Here is a 20,929-nt window from a genome sequence, read left to right on the forward strand (position 1 = left end):
AAGAGCTGGGAGAATTCTATTTGAATGCTTACACCACAGCTAATTTCAATAAATATTTAAGGGCATTTATAAGGGGAAGTATTCAAGAAATTGGAACATGAGTCATGTACCCATTTTGTATTAGAAATAGACTAGAGTGTTGTGTATGGGGATAGGATCTGCCGTTGTTTGCCTCAGTCTTGTGATTATTAGGTCTATATGGGAACACATACCTGTGCTTGCAAATCTTGCTGTGTCCCTGCAGTTAGTCTGTCGTTGGGTTAGCAGTCCCAACATGTGAAGGATAAAGGCCCACGTGCATTATATGTTCTAGTTTATAGTTAGGTAAGGTAAGATTTCGTTATGGGCAGTTTTGAGGTTTATGAAATTAGGCTACTTTTTTGGTCCCTTTTTAAGAAAGGTTATGCATTGGCACCCTTAGCTGAATTCTAGTCACATACAAGAATATAAAGTTATAGGGGCGCCTGGGTGACTCAGTTGTTAAGCGTCTGCCTTCGGCTCAGGGCGTGATGCCAGAGTCCTGGAATCTAGGCCCGCATTGGGCTCCCTGCTCCGCTGGGAGCCTGCTTCTTCCTCTCCCACTCCCCTTGCCTGTGTTCCCTCTCTCTCGCTAGCTGTCTCTGTCTCTGTCAAATAAATAAATAAAATCTTAAAAAAAAAAAAAAAAAGAATATACAATTATAGGGACCTTCGGCTCAGGTCATGATCCCAGAGTCCTGGGATCGAGCCCCGTATCGGGTTCCCTGCTCAGTGGAAAGCCTACTTCTCTCTCTCTGCCTGCTGCTCCCCCTGCTTGTGCTCGTGCGTGCTCTCTCTCTCAAATAAATTAAGTCTTCAAAAAAAACATAAATGTAATTGGGTGAATTCTCATAACGCCATCCCCACGCTGGTAGCCACTGCCCTGGTTTGTAACACCACATATTAGTTTGTCTACTTTGTATGAGATTTAAGTTCTATATATGTACAATAATATGTTAAATTCTTTTTCTTGCCGTTACGTTTATGAGATTAGCTGTTTTTTCTTTGATCATTTCTGTATAAGAACATCTTATTTGTACTGTGTTTTTTTTTTTTTCCTTCTAGTTTGGGGATGTTATGAGTAGTGTTATGGTAATTTTTGTGTGGTACAGTTATTTGTAAGCTGTGGTATTTTATTTCATTACTGGTAATAAATTAGCTTGGACACATGAGTTGTCTTTAAATAGTTTATTGATCATGTTGATTTAGAGTGTTTATATCCTTATTAAGCTCTTGGGGACTTTTCACTGGGGGTAGATGCATAATTTGGGATTAGAGACCCAAACATAGTTTTCCTTTGAATTCCTCTGGTGAACTTAATGAGAGTTGAGGCCAGTTTTTCAGACATTTTCCAGATTTCTGATCCTCTGTTTTTCTTACTTACACTGGATTCGAATCTAGTTGGAAAATTTCCTTCAGGAAATTAAACCTTTGGTTTATTGTAGGTCAGATTCAACGTACTACAGTATGTTGTCCCTGAAGTGAAAGACCTTTACAATTGGCTGGAAGTGGAATTTAACCCACTAAAACTCTGTGAGAGAGTCACAAAGGTAAGACTTTGTATTTTAGTTTTGGTTATACTACTATACAGCTGACCCTTTTGCTATTTCAGATTGTATTTATATTGAGAGAGAAGTATGGTCCTATACGTTTGAATTCAGTGCACAATTTCATTGTCTTTTTTTCTTTACATCAGGAAAAAAGATATTTCTGGTGTGCTAAATAAACTTTTGGAGGTCTATTAGCAGCATGACTAATATAGCCATTGCTGTCAGTCACCTTCAGACAAGCCTCAGTATAGCTTCATATTCTAGGTGTATTTCCCTGCCGTGTGTGATGTCTTTATATGTTTTAAGAAAATTAGAAAAGTTTCACCAATGTTTGAGTGTTACTTAGAAAGTATAATTCTTTTTCAATGTAATGGATTTTGTAGGTTCTAAATTGGGTTCGGGAACAACCTGAAAAGGAGCCAGAGTTGCAACAGTATGTTCCGCAGCTGCAGAACAACACCATACTCCGTCTTCTGCAGCAGGTGAGCATTTTCAGATGAGTGTTTTATTTAGAACTGGAATTGTCCCCATGATTGTTTTTATCACAACACTAAAAAATTTAGGAATCACCTAGGAATCACCTTCACCCAACTCTGTCCTTGCCAAAATTAGTCTTACTATTTATTTGGTTTGAAAAACAATTATCTCATGTAATTTGTAATTGCTTTTTTCACCTTTATTGTTGAACACCATCTTTTGTACATTTCTCCTCATTAGCAGTGTAAATCTATTTTACTCCTTTTAACTCCTTTGTGGTTTTACATTGTCTAAAGGGTACTGTGATTTATTTATTCAGACTCTTCTGATAGAAGTCTGTATTTCTAGTTTTTTTTTGCTATTAGAAAATGTCGCAGCAGTGAACATTTCCATACTTGTATCTTTGCATACTTCGATGGCTATCTGTAGTCCAGGAAGTGGACTTAGTCACAGGGCTTACACATCTAAAGCTTTAATAGCTCTTCAAGATACAGTTAATGAACCCTCCTACCAGTAGTGACTGGGAAAGCCTTTTCTCTTACGCTAGTTACTGTTAGTCTTTTAACATATTTTAGTCTGACTTATGTAAATTTGAAGATTATGGTTTATAATATGGCTTCAGTGTTCCTGTTTTGTCCTCATTTGTTTTCAGTGGGTGGGGGCTTTTATGACACTTTGACTTACAGTATTTGTGCACATTTCATTGGCCTGCTTCTCTTGTATATGTGAGCAGTGTTATTTCTTATGTGCTATACAAATAGTTGAAGGTTAATTAGCAGTATAACTAAATAGTAATGCTGCCAGTCTCCTTCAGACAAATAAGTTTATTGACAGTGTTCGGATGAATTAGGTAGGTAGCAGGTCTTTATCTACAAATATGTGGCCATTCAGGGCTTTTTGTTTTATAAAACTAGGATTTGAAAGGATTATGCTTTTTTTTTTTTTTTTTTAAGATTTTATTTCTTTATTTGACAGAGATAGAGACAGCCAGCGAGAGAGGGAACACAAGCAGGGGGAGTGGGAGAGGAAGAAGCAGGCTCATAGCGGAGGAGCCTGATGTGGGGCTCAATCCCATAATGCTGGGATCACGCCCTCAGCCGAAGGCAGACACTTAACCGCTGTGCCACCCAGGCGCCCCGAAAGGATTATGCTTTTAAGGAATGGTATCATGTGATGGTTCAAAGCGTAGCATTTGGAGTTGGTAGCCTCGAATTGGAATTCCAGCTCCAGCAGTGCAGTGTTAACACTTAATCTGAGTTTCAGTTTCTTTTCTCTGAGAAATGGGCATAATTTCTACTTCTCATACTTGTGTAAGACTGCACAAAAAAATGCTGAATAGATGATAGCTGTTGTTACTAACCTTGTGTTTCTTATGCAGGTGGCACAAATTTATCAGAGCATTGAGTTTTCTCGTTTGACTTCTCTGGTTCCTTTTGTTGATGCTTTCCAACTGGAACGGGCAATAGTAGATGCAGCGAGGCACTGTGACCTGCAGGTATGTGCTAGAAGGGACCCTGAGGTGGAAGGCCTATAAGGACTAAAAAACACATATCCTTTGTTTCTCAGCTTTTGGTTCAGTGGCACCATTTTAAAGTTGTACTGAGTGGATCTTCTGGCTTTTGTACTTAACATTCTTAATTTTTTCCCCTCATAATCAGTTGAAATTTTTTACTAAAAGACATTGATTCCTAGAGTGATTTCATATTTATATATAGGTGTAACTATTGATGACGTTATTTAATTCACAAAGGTTCGTATTGACCACACTTCTCGGACACTTAGTTTTGGATCTGATTTGAATTACGCTACTCGAGAAGATGCTCCAATTGGTCCTCATTTGCAAAGCATGCCTTCAGAACAGATAAGAAATCAGCTGACAGCTATGTCTTCCGTACTTGCAAAGGCACTGGAAGTCATTAAGCCAGCTCATATACTGGTATGTATCTTTGGGAAAATATGACCTACAGAATTTTTGAGTGGCCCTTATGCTATATCTTACACAAAAAGGTTTGAGACGAGTCTGAGAAAATGGGCTTATTATATATTTCCTGGTCAGTTGTATTTGCTAGTTTTGGTATCATACCTACTACACACATGACGTGCTGTCCGTCCCCCCCCCCCCCTTAGGGAGTACTATGTTTGGGCTTTTCCTTTCTGCTGAAGTTCTGTTCTTGTTTGTGTGCTGTGTTAGCATTTCCCTTTGGCTTGCACACTTTTTTTTTTATATGGATTTTATTTATTTATTTGACAGAGAGACAGCCAGCGAGAGAGGGAACACAAGCAGGGGGAGTGGGAGAGGAAGAAGCAGGCTCCCAGCAGAGGAGCCTGATGTGGGGCTCGATCCCAGAACGCCGGGATCACGCCCTGAGCCGAAGGCAGACGCTTAACAACTGAGCCACCCAGGCGCCCCTGGCTTGCACACTTTAAAGTAGATTTGGTGCAGAGAAAACTTGACCTAGCAAATAAAGGTTCTTCTATGTCACTCCTATTAATAGAAGACTGTATAAGTCGTAATATTTGATGCTGGGAACTAGTAGCTCAAATAACATCATCTCCTGTTCTTAAATGCAGACAAACATAAGGGTAATATGTCAGGATTATTAGTAATTATTTGATAGCCTAATATCATGGTGTGTCCCACAGTTTTTTTTAAATGCATTTGTCTTTGAAGCAAGAGAAAGAAGAACAGCATCAGTTGGCTGTTACTGCATACCTTAAAAATTCACGAAAAGAGCATCAGCGTATCCTGGCTCGCCGTCAGACAATTGAGGAAAGGAAAGAACGCCTTGAGAGTCTGAATATTCAGCGTGAGAAAGAAGAATTGGAGCAGAGGGAGGCTGAGCTCCAGAAAGTACGGAAGGCTGAAGAAGAGAGGCTGCGACAAGAGGCAAAGGAGAGGGAGAAGGAGCGCATCTTACAGGAACATGAACAAATCAAAAAGAAAACTGTCCGTGAGCGTTTGGAGCAGATCAAAAAAACAGAACTGGGTGCCAAAGCATTCAAAGATATCGATATCGAAGTAGGTAGCACATTACTTCTTAACAACTTTGATCCACATCTCAGAAGCATAGTCCTTTACCGTTTATTGATTACATTGGGTTTTCTGGTTATTTTCACTGCCTTTGGTACAGCTGATTCATTAATCTGAAGTAAACATTTGTTTTTAATGGCTCAGCAGTTTTTAACCTTTGTTAAAATGGAGTTGGGTACGTGCGTTTTAAAGGAATGAGAAATAGATGTTAAGATCATGTTGTTTTCCCTACACTGAAGTGGAACTGTGGCTATTGTAAAGCATTTTTACATTGCCTCTGTTTACCCATTGTGAGCATTTACTCATTGTATAGAAAGTAATTTAGGTTTTGATTTTAGAAAAATCACAAGAAATAGACATTTCTCTTGTATTCTTATTCGTGAATGTGTATTTGTAATACTTCTCAGGATCTTGAAGAATTGGATCCGGATTTCATCATGGCTAAACAGGTTGAACAACTAGAGAAAGAAAAGAAGGAACTTCAGGAACGTCTGAAGAATCAAGAGAAGAAGGTAGATGAAAGAACTGGTTGGTAGACTTTTAACATGCTAGGTTAATAGGAATTTTTCCTTTAAACTACCTGTGTTTTCATGTCATTCAGATTGACTATTTTGAAAGAGCTAAACGCTTAGAGGAAATCCCGTTGATAAAGAGTGCTTATGAAGAACAGAGGATAAAAGACATGGATCTGTGGGAACAACAGGAAGAAGAAAGAGTAAGGTTTTTGTTTAACTAACATTTGTAGACTGTAAACTATAATTAAATCCTCTACCAGTAACGGGGCCATGATTTCAAAACTGTGATTTTGTGTTCCTTTGCCAGGAATAGTGCTTTAATGGCTGCGTACTAACAGATTGGTGGGCAGATAGAAATTTTCACAACAGAGATTAAAAAATGAAACTTGTAAAATACAAAGGGCAGCTGAAAGTTCACTAAAAAACCCCAGCTCTATGGGGATATAATTGACATGCCATACAGTTCTCCCATTTAAACTGTACAGTTCATGGTTTTTGGTATATTTACAGAATCGCACAGCCATTTAATTTTAAAACGTACCCCAAAAGAAGCTCCATACCCATTGGCCGTCACTCCCCATTTCCTCCTCCACCACCTCGACCTGGAATCAGCAGTCCCCATTCTGTCTCTAGATTTGCCTATTTTTAAGACCTTTTATATAAACAGAGTGTATAATACATGGTCTTTGTGACTAGGCAGTTCCTTCTGTAGTTTTGTTAGTATATATCATATTTACCTAATGATTCAAAGGCAAGGTTTGCAAATGTTTATAGTGGCCAGATTTGTGATTAAAAGCTAATGGCCCCATTCTGGTTAAAAATAAAAAGTAACTACAGACAGCACATCCGTGAGGACTGTGGTGTGGGGAATGCAGCCTCTTGGTTGCATTGGTGTGTTGTCATCTGGGCTTCGTTTGCCAGTTCCTCCCATTTTTTCAGAAGTTAGAATTTTTGTGATAATATGTAAAATTAGGGAAACAAGAATGCAGACCAGATAAAATACTTGAGATGATCTGCTGTAGTCTTTGCCGGGAAGCCTTCCTTTTTCCCCTTGGAGTGCAAAGGGAAAAGCCTCCTTAAATCAGTAGTGCACCCTACCTTAACCTCCAGTTTTCTTTAAGGGAGAAAATATCTTTTATTATTAAACCATAGTGCTGATTACCTCTGAGGTATTTTATTTTACTGTATAGGTTATAGTTTTTCTTTTATAAAGATTTGCAGTACTTTTGGGCCTAAATAAAAAGTTTCTTACAGATGCCCCCAGGACTCCTTTATCCATCTTCTGTCCCCGGTTGCCTTTCTAGGGACATGTGGGCATAGATGATAGTAACCCTTTTATGTTTATGCCAAGATGGAAGGGGCAGAGGAGCTGCTTGTCATTCTTCAAGAATATCTGTCAGGAATTAAGAGTAATCAGATAATGAATGTTTTGAAATTTAACATCCTATTATGTACTTGCAGATTACTACTATGCAACTAGAACGTGAAAAGGCTCTTGAACATAAGAATCGAATGTCACGAATGCTTGAAGACAGAGATTTATTTGTAATGCGACTCAAGGCTGCACGACAGTCTGTCTATGAGGTGAAGTTACTGGTTTCAGGGAAACACTCATTCATGAGCTTTTTAGTTTTGCCCTAAGGTTCTTTAACACAGTGGTATGTTCTATCTTGACCTTTTGTAGTGATCATTCAAGTAATAGTTTAGTAGAAAGGTTCTTGAAAATACAGGATTAATTAGTCAGCCATCCCTATAAACAAATTTTTCTGAAAGTGAAAGTGGACTGCATAAAATTTGCTTTTGATACAAGTTTTTGTTTAGTGTTTGATTTAGAAAGGAAAAGGGTAGATCAAAGTATCCTGCCCTTAAATTCTCATTTAATCCTTCAATTTGTTTTATATAAAAACAAACCCACTAGGTATAGAAAATAGCTGTCAACAATTTAAAACTTAAAAAATTTGACATAAAAAATGAAAAAAATTTGACATGAAAAAACTTCCACAGTCATTTGGAAATTTTTAAAGATTTTATTTATTTATGGAGGTGGGGGGCTGAGAAGAATCTCAGGCAGGCTCTATGCCCAGTGCAGAGCCTTACGTGGGGCTCAGTCTCTCGACCTCAAGATCATGACCTGAGTTGAAACCAAGAGTCAAATACCCAACGGAATGAGCCACCAGGCACCCCCATTTGGAAGTTTTTGTACTTGAAAGTTGCTTCTTAAGGTTTCAAGAAATTTGCAGTGCTTTGGTAAACTTCAAATTTAACTTGTTGGTAGCTCTTCAGAATTCTTGATTTTTGTTTTGTAATTCTTGTTATCCATTCTGTTAATAGGAAAAACTTAAACAGTTTGAGGAGCGATTAGCAGAAGAAAGGCATAATCGCTTGGAAGAACGTAAAAGGCAACGTAAAGAAGAACGCAGAATAACCTACCATAGAGAAAAGGAAGAGGAGGAACAGAGGAGGGCGGAGGAACAAATGCTAAAAGGTATCTATAGACCAAGATTGGAGGTGGTACAAGGCAAGGTTGGTAGTCGTTGTATAGCAGTCATATTCAGGGCTCCTGGGAGGCTCGGTCGGTGAAGTGTCTGACTTTGGCTCAGGTCATGGTCTCAGGGTTCTGGGATCCAGCCCTGCATCGGGCTCCCTGCTGTCTTCCTCCGCCCCTCCCCCTGCTCATGCTCATTCTCTCTGTCTCTCTCAAATAACTAAATAGAATCTGAAAAATACATATACAAATACAGTCATATTTGGAAAATACAGGAACAAGGAACCAGGATCATTGGCTGCTTTTTTTTTTTTTTTAAGATTTTATTTATTTGTGAGAGTGTGAGTGTGTGTGCACACGCACACAGGCACGGGGAGCAGCACACAGAGGGAGAAGCAGGCTCCCTGCTGAGCAAGGAGCCCAATGCGGGACTCAGTCCCAGGACCCTGGGATCATGACCTGAACTGAAGGCAGATGCTTAACTGACTGAGCCACCCAGGTGTCCTGGATCATTGACTTCTTAACTGCAACTAACTAGAACCTAAGTTTTAGTTGCCTGAAGTTTGTTATAGGTGAGGATGTTAATTCCTTTACCAGCTTATTTCCACATTTTTGGTGTTTGTTTAAAAAAAATGGTATCACCTTCTAATTTTTATCACTGTATTTTATGTAGTAACATTTATTGAGGAACACATGCCAGATGACATCTGTCAAGTGATTCTTTATCTGGAAATCCCAGATGCTCACGATTTGGGGAGGGATTCAAGTATCTTCTTGTCATTACAAAGCTATTCATGTTGAGTGGCATAATACTTGTTTTACTTGAATATTTTCTGTCCCCTAGCTGATTATAAACTACTTAAAATTTTTAAAAAGACTTTTTTTTCTACTTTATGCTGCCTGTTAATACCAGCAAAGTAGACATAGCAGTAGGGGAGAGAAGCAGGTAGAGGCACACCTTATAACCCTAATATGTTCTATAGAGCGTGAAGAGAGAGAGCGTGCTGAACGGGCCAAACGCGAGGAGGAGCTACGAGAGTATCAGGAGCGGGTCAAGAAATTAGAAGAAGTAGAAAGGAAAAAACGCCAAAGAGAGCTGGAAATTGAAGAAAGGGAACGACGCAGAGAGGAAGAGAGAAGACTTGGTGATGATCCACTTTCTAGAAAGGTGCGTATAGGAGTTAGTCTGTTTTTACGTGATGTGTTTATCACATAGTTGTCTTGCATGATCCATATACCTCAGTGCATGTGTCAGTGTCTGGGCTTGGTGTTTTAAATTGGTTGCATTCATCTCTCTTAAAGTCTGATATTACTTAGTCTTCCCAAAGGTAGGTTCCTAAGGGGGGGAAATTAGACTTACTTTAGCAAAGCTGGGATTTTAGGCTTCAGTTTAGAAATCTCAGTAAGAATGAAGTCTTCTAAGACTTCAGTATTTGATAAAAAAAACATTAGTGTATGGAAGAAGGACTGTTCTACTTTCCTTAATGGGGGTTGCTGTGAATTCAGAGGATGATGTGAGTTCTCTGACTCCTAAGTACTCAAAGAAATATGGTTCTGGTGGACCAGCAGTGAATATTCACCATCTCCTGGGAGTTTGTTAGAAATGCAGCATCTCAGGCCCAGTGCCAAACCTGAATTAGAATCTGCAGTTTAACAATATTCCCAAGTGATTGAAATGGTGCTCTGAGTATTTATTTTTAATATGCACACATGTCCAAAACTGACCTGTGTTCCCCCTCTGTCTTGTCTCTGATTGTCTTGTGTCTCTAATTCCTGCTCCAGATTGGTGACACCGTTACCCACTTAATCATGGAGCTTTGAATCTACCCCTCCCTCCTTTCTGTTCCTACATTACTGCCTTAATTCAGAATTTCCTTTTGCCTGTATTATTTACTGTTCTCCTTACTATTTTCCCTGATTATAATCTTTCCCCAGCTTTAGACCTTCCTCTACATTGTGGCCTGTGTGATTTTTTTTTTTTTTTCCCCATAACACATATTTGATCATTATACCTGCTCTTGGGTTTCACGTCTTCCTTTGTTTGGTACTCAGTACTTGCCAAAGGTAAAACCTGCCTTAGCAGTCCAGGCCTTTCTAGTTTGCTGCTTTCCATCAGCTTCATCTGTCACTATTTTCCTCTTGGTCACCTATACTTTCTCCCTTCAAGCTAGTTGAATGCCTTACCATGTTTCTGTGATGTTATCTGCATGTTTGTTCTGTTCTCCCTTGGATGTGCCCATGTTCCCCCTTAAACAGGATACTTATTTTCTAATTTAAGAGGTGAGTAGCTGGAGGATTTCTTGCCGGCCTTTCTCCATTCCTTTATCTGTGCCTGACCCCTCGGACCTTTGATTTCTTTTTAAGATGTATATGGATAGATTTTTAGTTTTGTTACTTTTGTTGCTAATTTTTATTTTTACATCTTTGTTATTAGTGAATGTGGCCTATATGATTGGTTTTTTTTTTTTAAATTATTAGAGCATACACGCTTGCCAGCAGGGGAAGGGGCAGAAGGGGAGGGACAGGGACAGGAGACTCCCCAACTGAGTCCCATGTGGCTTGATTTCAACCCTGGGATCGTGACCTGAGCTGAAACCAAGCGTAGCTGCTTAACCCACTGAGCCACCCCCCGCCCCTGGTCTCTATGATTTCTAATTGTTTGGAATTCAGTACATTTGCCCCTTGTGCCCTGAAACACGATGTTATGCATATTGTTTTTCTGTTGGGCGCAGTGTATGTATGGAATCAGAAGTGTTGTGTTATTTTAATTTGTTACATTCTGTTAATGTATCGGAGCTTCCTCTTCTGAAGAAAGGGAGGTTAACTTAAACTTGCTGTAATTATGGGTTTCTGTGGGTTTTTTTAAATTTAGTTTTTGCAAATCTCTGTATTCATCCTTTTGTTCATTTTCAGCCTTTTGTTGCTGTTTTGTGCCTCCTTTTCCCTCCCTTCTCTTTCAGTTGGACAATCTTTAGATTTATTTATTCACATTTAACATAGTAATGACTGTATTTGGGTTTATTCTTAACATTTAGTTTGGAGCATTTTATTTATTTCCATGTCCTGCGACCTCTTCCTTTAAGCCGAATTTCAGAATTTTTCTCAGTTCATTTTTTTTGTATTCTTTTAGTGATTACCATCCATTTTTCCCCTAAAATTTATCTAAACTTCGCAGACTGTAGATTTTGAGAACTCTGTCTTCTCTGAACAAAAAGTTCTGAGCATGCCTTTATTTGTTCCATCGCAGTCAGTGGAGCACTTTTACCTCCAGCTCATTAAAGCATGTTGTCTATTTAGGACCCCTTAACGGTTGTACAGCCATATTGGCAAACGCTGCTTAGTTTCACATTTGTGTATACTGTATCCTCTCTTCTCTGCAGATATATTTTTGTTGGTTTGGTATATCCTTTCAGGTTTTTTTTTCTTTTCTTTCCAGGCTGTCATTGTGTATGTCTCAAAAGAGGTTTTATGTTTTTTTTCTCACAGTTGAAAGACTGCAATGGTTTGGTCCCTTCAAAATCCTCGCTCCGAAGTTTGGAGACAGTGCTTACTGTCCTAGCACAGAGGGGATGGGAGGGGATCAAAGTCTTGGTCTTGTTACTTCTGTGGATACTTTGTTTTATTTCTTGGGAACTTTCAGAATTTTCTCTATCCTTGGGATAAAGGGAGTGTAAAGATTTATGTGTATATGGTCTTTATTACTAATCCTTTTTGGCACTTGTGCCTTTCTAGTCAGAGGATGCGATTTATTTACCTTAGGGAATATTAAATTTCCTTAGCTAATGGAAATTTTTTCTCCTCTTGTCTGTATTTGCCTTGCAAAGTCCTGTTCTTTTTTAATGTTTCACATTTTCATCTCTTGGTCCTTTTGTAACTGGTTTTCTGAGATTCCTGTTCAGTTTATATGTTTATTAGCAGGGCCTGTTTGATGTATCAGCTGAGTTAAAAATTTTTGGCAATCATGTTACTTTTTAGAATTCTTTTTGTTTGTTTAATGGCCATCATAGCCATCGAGGTGCTGGTTGTATGAAAACCTCTACTGACTTGAATCCTTTGTTGAGTTTGATTTGCAGAGTGAGTATGAAGGGTGGGAGAGTCTCGGTCTTCTGGGTATGGATGATCCCTCCATTGTAGTGAGCGTAAGTTTCATTGACATTTGTGTTCCTTTTTCTCCCATGGTGTCCGCTTTGGAAGGTGACACCCCAAGAGTCCAGAGTCAGGATGGCAGATGACTTGCTCTCTGGCTGTTTTCCTTCACTGCTGCTTATGCTAGTTGTTATTGGAGGATTTTGTTTCCAAAACACTTAAAATGTAAAGATCCTCTTACTCATCTACCTGGGATTGTTAGCTTTGTTAGATTTTTATCTTACTCCTCCCACCACTGCCCTAGGTCTTGTTCCGTGTTTTCCAGAGTGTTCTTAATTGCTGATTGTGGCCTCAGGTTATGTTTGTCGAGCAGTTAGGCTGTGTCAGAGGTGTTGGTGATGAACGTTGTGTGCGTTGCTCTCTACAGTGGCTGTACCACATTTACATTTCCACTTGAAGGGTGTTTATCTCCCCACACCCTTTCCATATTTTCTAATGATGACATAGTGTTTTGAAGAGGGAAATAACTGTTAATTGAACCACCTCCCATTTGACATTTCATTTGTTTTTCCTCTTTTTAGTAGGCACTGTGATGTACGATTAGGGCACTGAGCTTTTTTCACAAAATCTCAAAAGGAATATCTGAGGTCAGAGGAGTTCTGTAGGTATTCTAGTAATTCCGGAGGGGTGGGTGGGTGGCAGATTGCTTTCAGGTGGAATTTTATTGATTTATAAAGCCACTTACAATACATGAGAATGCCGGTTTCACTGTACTGTCGCTCTGATTTCAGGTTAAAAAAGAAACAACTTTAAAACTTGTTTATGTTTAAGGACTTAAGATTGATGTAAGTGCAAAAACATTTGGTAATACCAGTAGTTGTAATAAGTGTTGCCATTGTAGTGCCTCACATTAACTTTGGTGAATGTAGGACTCTCGTTGGGGAGATAGAGATTCAGAAGGCACATGGAGGAAAGGACCTGAAGTAGATTCCGAGTGGAGAAGAGGCCCACCCGAGAAGTAAGTAGAGTCAAGGAAAGTAGTATCAATTAGTCATAGGCCCTATATAATACCTTATAGCAGTTTTTAAGTTTGGTTTATTTTGTGTAGATGGGGAAAGGAAAATCGTGAGGAATTGTATGCATGTCTGTTATTGAAATGTTTTTTATAGTTTACTTCAACAATGCTGTAATTACTGACTTCTAAATATTTTGACAAATATATGCTTCAGATTTTTTTGTTCCCTAATTGAATACTACTTGAGATTACAGTAAGAATGAACAGTTCTAGAACATATTTTCCTTTTCCTTTAAATTTCTTAAGTAGATTGAACCATCCTTTAAAAAGGACTCCTCGTGATAACCAAGATTTCTGGTCGTAAGTCCTGTACAGAAATTAAGTTTTGAAAGATCATAGTAATAGATTTAGAATTTGGATGCTTCTTACAAAGTGCAATTAGATACCTTTTTAAGGCAGTTGTCTGCTTGCTTTATTTGTTGATATAAGATTTTATATTGTGTTTCTTATCAGGAGCACATATTCTTAGGCTGAAGTGGTTTTTAAGAGGGAGTGAAATAATTCCCCAAAAGATCATGTGCTTTTAAGAAAATAGACTCTTAAAGATGTTTGGCTTGTTGCTCTGTAGGGAGTGGAGACGTGGAGAGGGGCGGGATGAGGAAAGGCCTCATAGAAGAGAGGAAGATCGACCAAGGCGTTTGGGGGATGAGGAAGAGAGAGAGTCTTCTCTTAGACCAGATGATGATCGCATTCCCCGGCGTGGCATGGATGATGACAGAGGTCCTAGACGCGGTCTTGATGAAGACCGGTTCTCTCGCCGTGGGGCAGATGACGACCGGCCTTCCTGGCGTAACGCAGATGATGACAGGCCTCCCAGACGGATTGGTGATGAAGACAGGGGGAGCTGGCGTCATGCAGATGATGATAGACCACCTAGACGGGGACTGGATGAGGACAGAGGAAGCTGGCGAACAGCCGATGAGGATAGAGGACCAAGACGTGGGATGGATGAGGACCGGGGGCCACGTCGAGGAGGTGCAGATGATGAGCGGTCTTCCTGGCGTAATGCTGATGATGACCGGGGTCCCAGGCGGGGCATGGATGATGACCGGGGTCCCAGGCGTGGGCTGGATGATGATCGAGGACCTTGGAGGAGTACTGATGATGACAGAATTTCTAGGCGCGGTGCAGATGATGACCGTGGGCCTTGGAGAAACATGGATGACGATCGGATTCCCAGAAGGGGTGATGACTCAAGACCTGGTCCCTGGAGACCCTTTGTCAAGCCAGGTAAAATTCTGGTTATTCAGAAAACCGGCTTAGATGCTTTTATAGAATCTGATGTGTTTTACAAATAGTGAAATCTTATATGAGCTAATCACTATTCTGTAGATAATGCCAGGTTATTTCAAATAGGGGACATCTCAAGTGGTTATATTTTGATATCTAAGTAAAAAGCTATTTTTCAGCTGAAAAAGTGAAATTTCAATGTATGCATGACTGTGATCAGACCATATTATTAGTTTCCAGATAAACTGGTCTTTTATCTTTCCTTAGGTTATCTGTGCAGTGATTTTTATGTCTGGAGCTTGGCTTCCATGTCCCACACACCAAAAGAAGTTAAAGAACTTTACCCTTTTTCTGCTTTAGTCATGTGCACTTTCTTTTCCTTCTGCCTGTTGCCTGCTCCTTTGAGGGCTCTTGTTACCATGCCCATCGTTAATGTATTGGTATTCTTCTGGTTCTGTGCTAGACCAGCCTTCTCATGTAAATAATGAAAAAATATACTTACTAAATATTTGTCTTGCACTATTCTGTCAACCATGGGGTTGTACTTATGGGAAGAGCTCAGTTTCTTATTTCTCAGTCCTTGGGCCTGCTCATGTTTTTGTATTTTACCGTTCTTGAGCAATTGTATATAAGTTTGTGATTTCTATTACTGTCTTCTCCAGGTGACTTCTTTCCTTAACCTTCAGACCCATGTTTCCAGCTGCATGTTGCACATAGCACATTTCTTTTTTTTTTTTTTTTTTTTAAGATTTTATTTATTTGACAGAGATTGATACAGCCAGCAAGAGAGGGAACACAAGCAGGGGGAGTGGGAAAGGAAGAAGCAGGCTCATAGCAGAGGAGCCTGACGTGGGGCTCAATCCCACAACGCCGGGATCACGCCCTGAGCCGAAGGCAGACGCTCAACCGCTGTGCCACCCAGGCGCCCCGCACATTGCACATTTCTGCCCGGAAGTGTCTTTGACAAGTCACATTCAACCTCTCGAAACTGAATTGTCACCCACACACTTCTCTCCAGGGCCACCACCGTCCATCTGGTTGTATAAGCTAGGGGTCTGGGAGTTCTCCTTTGCCGTCTTTTGTCCCTTTATGTTAAATGTTTCATTTAGTTCAATTCTGTCTTTTTAATGTTCTTCAAATCCACCCACTTCTCTGCGCCACCATCATCCTTCCTTGAACTCTTGCTGCCGCTGGTCCCTGCAGGCTCTCCCACTCCCAGGTCTAGTCTTGGTGCAGTAACCACAGTGATCCGTTCCACACGAAGATTTCAGCGAGTAGCCCCCTTTCCTTTGCCCTTTGTGTTTCTGTCCCATATTTCTGTCTCTTCTGATCTCCTTTCCACTCTCTGGCTGTTGTGACTTTCCTTTTCTTGTGTAAATCAGGGAGAAGGTGTCGTAGATTCTTGTTAAGTCATGATACACATTTTCTGTAAAGTCGCTGTGGATACTGAGCCATTGCTCCTCAGGGAAGTACCGGTTTGGTTCTTGTAAGGCCTCTGGTCACATTTCTGTCAGCCAATGAACACAGTCTTCTTCATTTTTGTTTTAAAGGTAACGTTATTTAATACATGATGTTGGTTCGTTAACATTGAACTCGTGGCCAGTGGCGCTGTAACTTGTGTATGAAGCTTCTCTCACATGAGTACTTTCCCGGTGAGGCGCATCCATCGCCTTTTCGTGCTTGGGACACTAGACAGCCACACGTCAGCACAGTGCCTGAGGGCCATTTTAAACAGTGAAATCACCAACAAAGCACAAAAATGCGAAAACCTGTCACTAAATAGACCACCAAAAGGGAACTTGTTTTAAAGTGGGAGAGCTGCAGCAAGAAGACAGAGCATTGCCCTGTCTGACCTCTGCTGTGAACATGCCCTGCGGGCGATTCGAGTATTCGATCACTCTGCACGTGTCCGTGGGTGACAAAGTGTCCCAGCGTTCATGTTAGCAATCTACAGATACATTTCATCGAGTGGGTAAATTAGCAAGTATGGGATCTATTTAGCTCAAAGCTATGGATAGGATTAAATGAGTTCGTATACACAGAAGGTTTAGAATAGTGCTGTGGCACATGGTAATACAAATAGTAGCAACAGTTGTGATTAACCTTGTAATAGATTTTCATTTAAATCTGCTCCCTTTGGCCTCTTTGTGCATATATATGATGTTCCTTGATTTGGGCGTCCCATGGCTTAGTGTGAGATACTGGTCGAAGGATTTATCTTTGTTCCCTGATCGCGTGGGTGGTAAATGATGGAGGGCAAGAATATGAAAAGAAAGTTTTTGGTAAAGATTTTGAAAATGTAAGATATGAATGAAATTATAATTGGGGCTCTGTCTCTCAGAGAGCTGGCTCCTACCCCTGACTCTCTAAGTTTTTTGCTTAAAGTGAGTTGTCTGTTTACCATCAGAACAGATTTTTATATCTGAAATCTCAGCATGTGGAACACTCAACCCAGACTATATACATTTCCCTTATCTTACGTGTTCCTCCCTTTATGTTAGAAAAACAGTGATAGGTAGTCATAAATAGGAGTCAGGGATTCTGTAAAATAAGATAAATAGCTTTAGTTTTCTTTTCAATGAGGTTGGAGCGACTTAAATTAGCACTTACAGTGGTGATATTAATGTTAGCATTTAGATCTCTATTCATAGTTACCAATCTGAGTTTCTTGAGTATAAAAATTTTTTGCCTTTTTAAAAAAAAATAAATAAAAACAGGTGGATGGAGAGAGAAAGAAAAAGCCAGAGAAGAGAGTTGGGGTCCACCTCGAGAATCGAGACCATCAGAAGAACGTGAATGGGATAGGGAAAAAGAGAGAGAGAGAGAAAACCAAGATCGTGACGAAAACGACAAGGACCCAGAGAAAGAAAGAGACCGAGAGAGAGAGCGAGAGCGGGACAGAGAGCGAGATGGGGACCGAGAGGACCGCTTCAGACGCCCTAGGTTTGCTTTGGAACTCTGGGGTTTCAGTTTGGATTCTCTTAAATTCTCTTTGGTATTTTCCCAGATAGTCTTGAGAAATGGTGTGAATTGTTCCTCAATTGAACGCCCCTCTTAACAAAGTTGAGAAAGTGAGGCTGACACTGTGTGGGTGTCTGCAGGTGGTAGGACCCTTTAGTTAATACAGGTCTCTTTGCCAGCCCATTGCCTTTCCGCTGTGGTTTAGTTATTCAGTTTTATAGCCCTTAAATTATTAAACTCTGTTGACTTTTATTAGCAATAACAGTTCTAACTTGCTGCTTCTGGCCTGAGTGGCTTTTTGCTGATGAATCTAGACCAGTACCATTTAATACAGTTTTCTGCAAGGATGAAAGCATCCTGTATCTGCGATGCCCAGTATGGTAGCCAGCAAGCACATTTGGAGCGTGGCTAGTGCTACTGACAGAACTTCTTGTTTCTCTTTCGGTTAATTTGTATTTAAGTAGCTACATATGAGTAGTGGTTGCTATGTTGTCATTTGACCTCTACACCTGTGGCATCAGATTGAGATCAGGTTAGAAATTTAAAGGTCGTCCCTGTTACATTTGTAAACTCTCTGAGCATCAACTTGGACATCCTCTTGTGGAGTCTAACGACAGAATTTAACGTGTCATTTTGAATGGTTCCAGGGATGAAGGAGGCTGGAGAAGAGGACCAGCGGAAGAATCTTCGAGCTGGAGAGATTCAAACCGCCGTGAAGACAGGGATCGGGATGACCGTCGTCGGGAGAGAGATGAGCGCCGTGATCTAAGGGAAAGGCGAGATGACAGAGACCGAAGAGGACCTCCTCTTAGATCAGAACGTGAGGAAGGTATGGATGGTCTGCATGTTGCTGAACTATTGGAAAACCATAATCTCTGGGGAAATTTTGGGTTTTACTACCTCATCCTTTCTTATAAACATCAAAAATAAGATCGTGAATATTCAGTGTAGAATTCACAGTTCTCAGGGTGCCTGGGTGGCTCAGTACCTAAGCGTTCGACTCGTGATTTTTGGCTCAGGTCATGATCTTGGGGTTGTGTGATCGAGCCTCACATCAGGCTCCATGCTCAATAGGAAGTCTGCTTGAGATTCCCTCCCTCCCCCCTTGCCCTCCGCCCCCCCCAGCTTACTTGCTCTCTCTCTCAAATAATAAAATTAAAAAAAAAAATTCACAGTTCTCATAAACTTAATAGTCACTCTGTAAACTCATACCTAAATTCAAAGTATAGTAGTAGGCTGATTGGATGGTAAGGAGTATATATTGCTTTAGAAGTTTATGTAACTGGGGAACAGTTTTGTCATTTGTTTAAGATCTTGGTAGATAAGCACAAAGTATAAAACGTTCTTACTCTGAAATTGTGACAGTTGAAACTTTAGTTAAAAATGTTGAAAATGGCCATTGCACTTAACTAAGTAGTTGTCTCACGAAACTTTTTCATTTGTACGATGGGATTACAAGGGTTTCTCTTTACACCTGTAAAGAAAAGCATGCTTATGGCCATTTTGCTGTTAACGATTTCTTCAACAAGAGCCAAAAGGGTTTTTTTGAATTTTAAAATTTTCTTTCAGATTTTCGTCACCTTGCCCTAAAGTATTGTAACAATTAGGACACTTCCCAGGCCATTGGTTTCTTTTTGTTGGCAAATTTGAGTTGTATCTCTTAAGTCTGTGTGCTGTTTTGAAGAATTTGCCAAAAATTGTATCAAAATGATTAAAATACAGATTTTACTGATTTTTTTTTTTTTATGGGGATTCTATATTGTTACTTTCATAGTACACGATTTCTGAGTAATTGGAGGCATTCGTTTGCTGAAGTTCTGTTTAGTCTGAGCCGGTACAATACAGTACAAACTTACTCTTTTTTTTTTTTCTTTCAATTAAACTTTTTAGCAGGTTCTTGGAGGCGTGCTGATGACAGGAAAGAGGAGCGGGCAGAAGAGCGGGAAGGCCCTCGTCGTGCTCCTCCCCCAGCTCTTTCAAGAGACCGGGACCGAGACCGAGACCGAGACCGAGACCGAGACCGAGACCGGGAAAGAGAAGGTGAAAAAGAGAAGGCCTCCTGGAGAGCTGAGAAAGATAGGGAATCACTTCGTCGTACTAAAAACGAGACTGATGAAGATGGATGGACCACGGTACGACGTTAAATCTCAAGATAATGGATTCAAACTCATGTCTCACATAGGTTTGATCCCATTCAAGGATGATTATACTTGTGCTTCAAGCAGTCTACATTGGATTCTTTAATGTTGTCTCACCATAACACAAAAAGCATGAACTTGTATTAATCCTCTATGATAGATCGTGCACTGTGTCCACAGGAGGTTGGACGGCCAGGCCATTTTCTGGAATTTAAGGTGTTGCATTATTTCATCAATCATTTGTTTACAAAAAAGAAAAACTAAAAAAGAAATTTAAAATGTGAACCCGTCAGGTATGGAGTAACACCTGTATCTTGGTATAGAACTGATCTTTTTCTTTTGTTCTTGAAATACTATATTAATTTGGAATGAGGTATGGTTCTGTTATAGAAAATGTATTTGAAGAATTCCAAGCAGGGGCTGAAACGACTTCCACGCCATTAGCGGTTGAGACATACCTCCAAGTATTTTGAGGTATTTACTATATTAACTACATTTAGAAAGTTTTTAGGTTCACTATAAGTGCAGTAAACATTACAAACATTGGATACAGTGGGATTTCCTGTAGATTTTACTTGAGAGGTGAGTATAAAGCAATTTGCCGTCATTATTGTAATGACAAGAATACTGCTCAAGTGTGAATCCAAAACCGTTACAGCTTTTAAATTTTAAAGCCTTTGGTAAACTATCGCTGGGTTTTTTCTGTTGCCAATAGCAAACTGCTTTTCCATTAATGGAGAATTCATGCCTTTCAAGCATTTTAAATATGACAATATTTATAAATGTGTGGTTTGGAGGAATTGTTTAAATTCTTTTTCCTAATTTCTTTTCTCTTCAGGATAGATTCTTTCAACAAGTAATTTGTAGTAATGACTGTGTTGACTTCAATTCTGGAGTGTCGTAGCTATGTCAGAGATTAACTATTTGGTCTTATTGAAGCCAACACAGAACTTGCTGCTGTGTTTTTTCTTCAATGATAAATAAAATACTTACAGAATTTGTTTTAGTGTTGGTTTGTAGTTACAGTCAGTGTTTTACTTATTATGGTGAGTTTGTATATCCAGTTGAGTTTGTTGTTTTGAGGTTTCTTTGCTGCCATTAAGTGTCTCAGTGTTCAGGATCAAAGAAAATAACTCAGATAGGAAGCAAACGCGGCTAGGATGTTTCCTTCCTTAATTAAGGAACCCCTTAGTTTCCTTGTAATGCTGTCCTCTGTGTGAGCTTGTATCATGGGGTGTGGGTAGGCGGATGGTTTCTTATCTTGGGTATTCCCCCCGAAATTAGAAAAAATGTAATTTCAGAGAGTATTAGTAGCAAATTGGTACTGGCTACAGACATGCAAATTATTTCCAGTATTGAGTGG

General features: G+C 39.8%; 1 protein-coding gene and 2 non-coding genes across 3 annotated transcripts in view; all 3 read left to right on the forward strand.

Annotated features, from left to right (window-relative positions):
• EIF3A (eukaryotic translation initiation factor 3 subunit A) overlaps positions 1 to 20,567 on the forward strand; it is a 34,783-nt gene extending 14,216 nt beyond the window's left edge. The window contains exons 8-22 of the mRNA XM_045803245.2: positions 1,464 to 1,568; positions 1,952 to 2,050; positions 3,424 to 3,540; positions 3,796 to 3,981; positions 4,717 to 5,064; positions 5,484 to 5,588; positions 5,678 to 5,791; positions 7,053 to 7,175; positions 7,923 to 8,076; positions 9,060 to 9,244; positions 13,092 to 13,180; positions 13,806 to 14,467; positions 17,185 to 17,410; positions 18,076 to 18,257; positions 19,319 to 20,567. Coding sequence (XP_045659201.1) covers positions 1,464 to 1,568; positions 1,952 to 2,050; positions 3,424 to 3,540; positions 3,796 to 3,981; positions 4,717 to 5,064; positions 5,484 to 5,588; positions 5,678 to 5,791; positions 7,053 to 7,175; positions 7,923 to 8,076; positions 9,060 to 9,244; positions 13,092 to 13,180; positions 13,806 to 14,467; positions 17,185 to 17,410; positions 18,076 to 18,257; positions 19,319 to 19,572 — 2,949 coding nt within the window. The 3' untranslated portion in view covers positions 19,573 to 20,567. The remainder of the gene's footprint in view (positions 1 to 1,463; positions 1,569 to 1,951; positions 2,051 to 3,423; positions 3,541 to 3,795; positions 3,982 to 4,716; positions 5,065 to 5,483; positions 5,589 to 5,677; positions 5,792 to 7,052; positions 7,176 to 7,922; positions 8,077 to 9,059; positions 9,245 to 13,091; positions 13,181 to 13,805; positions 14,468 to 17,184; positions 17,411 to 18,075; positions 18,258 to 19,318) is intronic.
• On the forward strand, positions 1,679 to 1,809 carry LOC123796060 (small nucleolar RNA SNORA19). The gene has a single exon (XR_006780660.2). It is a non-coding gene; the product is annotated as a small nucleolar RNA SNORA19 (small nucleolar RNA).
• LOC123796059 (small nucleolar RNA SNORA19) lies at positions 2,737 to 2,865 on the forward strand. The gene has a single exon (XR_006780659.1). It is a non-coding gene; the product is annotated as a small nucleolar RNA SNORA19 (small nucleolar RNA).
• Positions 20,568 to 20,929: the final 362 nt, after the last annotated feature.

Source organism: Ursus americanus, chromosome 6 (assembly GCF_024610735.1).
Source record: "Ursus americanus isolate L20-20 chromosome 6, mUrsAme1.1.p, whole genome shotgun sequence".
Lineage (NCBI taxonomy): Eukaryota > Metazoa > Chordata > Mammalia > Carnivora > Ursidae > Ursus > Ursus americanus.